We start from the raw sequence: 3,950 nt of genomic DNA, 5'->3' as shown, positions 1-3,950 counted from the left end.
CTACCTCACCAAAAGGCCTCGTCGAGATGGGAGAGACCACTATAGACTTATCAAAGAGGCCCAGGCTCTCTCCCTAGCCAATGTGGGATCATGACATATATGGCTCAGCCAGAAGGATTCAAAGTTACTGGAAAAGAAAATTTGGTGTGCAAACTTGAAAAATCGTTGTATAGATTGAAACAATCTCCGAGGCAATGGTGCAAGCGATTTGACAAGTTCATGATAGGCCAGAACTATACAAGAAGCAAATATGATCATTGTGTGTATTGGCGCAAGCTACAAGATGGATCCTTCACATATCTTCTACTTTATGTAGATGATATGCTGATCGCTTCCAAGAGTCAGACAGAAATTGAGAAACTAAAGACTCAATTGAAGAAGGAATTTGAAATGAAGGATCTAGGAGAAGCAAAGAAGATTCTTGGCATGGAGATAAGCAGAGACAGGAAAAATGAGGAGATTATGTTTGACTTGGAAACAATATCTGAGAAAGATGCTAAAGTGTTTTGGCATGAATGAAAAGTCAAAACCGGTTAGTACTCCTCTTGCTCCTCATTTCAAGTTTTGTGCCTCTATGTCACCAAAGAATAATGCAGAACGAGAAAACATGTCAAAAGTACCGTATGCAAATGTTGTTGGTAGCTTGATTTATGTTATGGTATGTACAAGGCCTGACATTTCACAAGCAGTTGGAGTTGTGAGCAGGTATATGATGATCCAGGTAAGGAGCATATGCAAGTTGTGAAATGAATTTTACGATACATCCAAAGTACTATGGATCTTGGTTTGATATTTGAGCAGGATAACAGTCAGCACGTAGTTGGTTTTTGTGATTCAGATTATGCTGGTGATTTGGATAAACGTAGATCAACTACTGGTTATATATTTACACTTGCAAAAGCACCAGTCAGTTGGAAGTTTACCTTACAGTCAACGGTTGCTTTATCTACTACAGAAGCAGAGTATATGGCAATCACAGAAGCCGTAAAGGAAGCAATTTAGCTTCAAGGATTGCTTGGTGAACTTGGAATTGATCAAAAATATGTCAAGGTGCATTGTGATAGTCAGTGTGACAGCCCCACTTCCCTCTAAGGCGAATCAAAGGGTTCGGTGGACTGCCTGTCCAACTCTCGCCGAGACTCAGTCACCTCAAGCAAAAAAACCGGAATAAAACCACAAGAATTCGTATAACAAAAATCCAAACTTAAAACGTAACTTATATACATTGCTATCTCAAAAGGGAGTACAACCATCGAATATACAAAGGTTCTCATTTCTTCATACAACCAGCCCGTGCCAAGCACTAGAGCGAAAACCATTACAAAATCAGAGATCTAACCTAAGCTAGTCTATACAAAACTCCCGTCCTGACTCGCCTTTCCCTGTTAAGGAAAACAGAACTAAAGGGGTGAGTTACAAGCTCAGTGAGGTTCCAAACACATAGGCAAGTAATAAATCCAAGGCATTCACTATATATAACCAACAATGCAAGATACATTTTCAATATAAAGCGATAAACACATTCATTAAAAGGATACGGGCTCACAGGGAGCCAATCATTCGTTCGTTCATTCATTCTCCTGTCATTTCCCTTTATTCCTCCAATCATTTGAAAATATATTTTGTAAGTAAAACCCTCGTTCATTCATTCGTTCATTCATTTCATTCACCCCCTTCTCGAACGTTGGCCAGGTTCCACCAGACTTCAAGGTTATATCAATGATGTCATAAATCAAATGATAAATCCAGAAACAATTACAACATTTACAAAACATTAAATATGGAGTATCAATAATTCAAGAAACATGTACAATGGAAAGCCATAGTAACATTCATGAAAAGCATACGTTCGTTCCCCTGACGTTTCCCCTTATTCCTCCAATCGTTTGAAAATACATTTTTTTGTAAGTAGAATCCCTCGTTCATCCTTTTGTTCGTTCATCCCCTTTTTCGGACGTTGACCGGACTCCACCCATCCGACCATTGGCCGGACTCCACCCATCCGGACGTAGCCGGACTACAAGATAATACTCGAGTATACCAAATTCACCCAGGGTCACCATATCGCCCGACCGAGTCCGCTTCTGGCTCGAGTCGATCGGTAACAAAGGGCAGTGGCCAATTCAGCCAAACGGCTTACATTCATGCGCAACTAGCATTTCACTATTTAATCACCGAAAATTTCATATTTATTTAGGTCGAGTGTGATAAAGTACACACTCACCTAGCAAAAGTTCATTTTAGAAATCATAGAAAACAATTATCATTTAATCAAATATTCACAAATAATCACATAGTCACAACAATTCTCATAGTCATAGAGACAAAACGTATATGGAACACTCACATGCAAGCACGCATAATTTGCAAGAAAACAGTTCAAAAGTAACTTTGGAAACAGTTTAAAGGTAAATAATGCAAGAAAACGGTACAAAAGTAACTTTGGAAACAGTTTAAAAGTAAATAATGCAGGAAACGGTTCATAAATAAGTTCAGAAATAGTTTGAGGTCACTCACCTCCTTGGCTCAGAAATCAACCATCATATATCATTGTCTTGCTCAAATCCAAGTCTTAGATCACAAACTCAATGCAATCAAGTCCTTTAAAACTTCGGACAGCATTTCCCCTAAATTTGCTTACTTTCCTAGCCATCATGGCTTCATTCTTTCTTCAGTTAGTCCCAAAGGTACACACACAACAACAAGTTCATCCAATAGCCATTCAGCAAGCTCCAAGTAGTACTAGTACAAGTCAAGCTAGGGAAAAGTCCAGAAATGAAAGTTAAGCTCAAAACCAGAAAAACAGTTTTGACGTCATTTTGCGGTAATGGTACCAAAGGCACTACGATTGTCGGATGAAGGTTCAAGACCCACCGTTTCGAAGCTAAGAGACAGGGCTACAATATTGCAGGAGGTCACTCAACCTAGTTTTGAGTGCAAACAGGTCAAAAACGCAAAATAGATTCACCAAAACGCATTCTAGCGGAAACATCATAACTCAGGTTCTACAAGTCTAAATCTAGAAATTCCAAAACCAGATTATAGCTAAGAAACAGGGCTAAATTTCATCAGAAGGCCTCAATAACTAATTCGGAAGCAATCCTGACCAAAACAACCAATTACAGGCGCAATTCTTACATTCGGGTAAAACCAGAATAGCAATAGTAATTTTGACTTTTCTCACTCTACGCTACTCCGATTGACCTGAAATTTTGCAGGCACCTCTAAAATGTCATTTCCTACAACTTTCATGTTTTAATTCAAGGCCAATTCGGCCTCTAACTAGGAGCTAAAAATTCGGACAGAATGTTCCTTCACAAACCTAATTTTCTGAAATTTCTTCCAAAACAGAAATTGATTGCAATTAATCACTTTTTCCACCTCCTAGAGTCCTTAAACATCATTTCCAATCATCATAGATGACCACATACTCATATTCATATGAAAACAGAAAAATTTCCAATAATTATAAAATTTCACCAATTCAACCAAAAATCAAGATATCTTTCACCCAATCACACATTTAATCAACCCAACTCATTACTTTGACATTATCAAGACCAAAGGAAGCATTCCCTAGTTACTCACCTTGAAACCAAAGAAAAGAGACCACTTAGCACCATAAGTTTCCAAATAACTTCACCAATCACCTCAAGACCACTTAGCAAAGAGATTTTATGGAATGATTTGGAGTTTTATTGGTTGGATTTGAAGATTGAGCAAGAAATAGAAGGAAGAAATTGAGAGCTTTTCTTTCTTTCTTGAGCAAGAACATTCGGCCAAGAGAGCTTTCAAAATGAAGTGAATTTTGGTCAATTTCAATTAAATGGTAAAGTTATGAATAGTAGTCAAACTCAAGACTAAATCTTATGGTGACACTTGTCACCTTTTGGTTCAAAACTTATCTTTTTGTCTCTCCAATACAAATATCTTAACACCTTGTAAAATAA

At 37.9% G+C, this 3,950-nt stretch overlaps 1 protein-coding gene across 1 annotated transcript; it reads left to right on the top strand.

The window, feature by feature from the left end:
* The first annotated feature begins 607 nt into the window (after nucleotides 1–607).
* LOC140010678 (secreted RxLR effector protein 161-like) lies at nucleotides 608–1,002 on the top strand. Its single transcript, XM_072057991.1, has 2 exons — nucleotides 608–721; nucleotides 802–1,002. The coding sequence occupies exons 1-2, from the start codon at nucleotides 608–610 to the stop codon at nucleotides 1,000–1,002; spliced, it is 315 nt and encodes a 104-aa protein (XP_071914092.1).
* The last annotated feature ends 2,948 nt before the right edge of the window (nucleotides 1,003–3,950 follow it).

The sequence above is a fragment of the Coffea arabica genome, chromosome 7c, assembly GCF_036785885.1.
Source record: "Coffea arabica cultivar ET-39 chromosome 7c, Coffea Arabica ET-39 HiFi, whole genome shotgun sequence".
In the NCBI taxonomy this organism is placed as follows: Eukaryota; Viridiplantae; Streptophyta; class Magnoliopsida; order Gentianales; family Rubiaceae; genus Coffea; species Coffea arabica.
The sequence above is the reverse complement of the archived record's forward strand: the minus strand, read 5'-3'. Positions and strand labels throughout refer to the sequence as shown.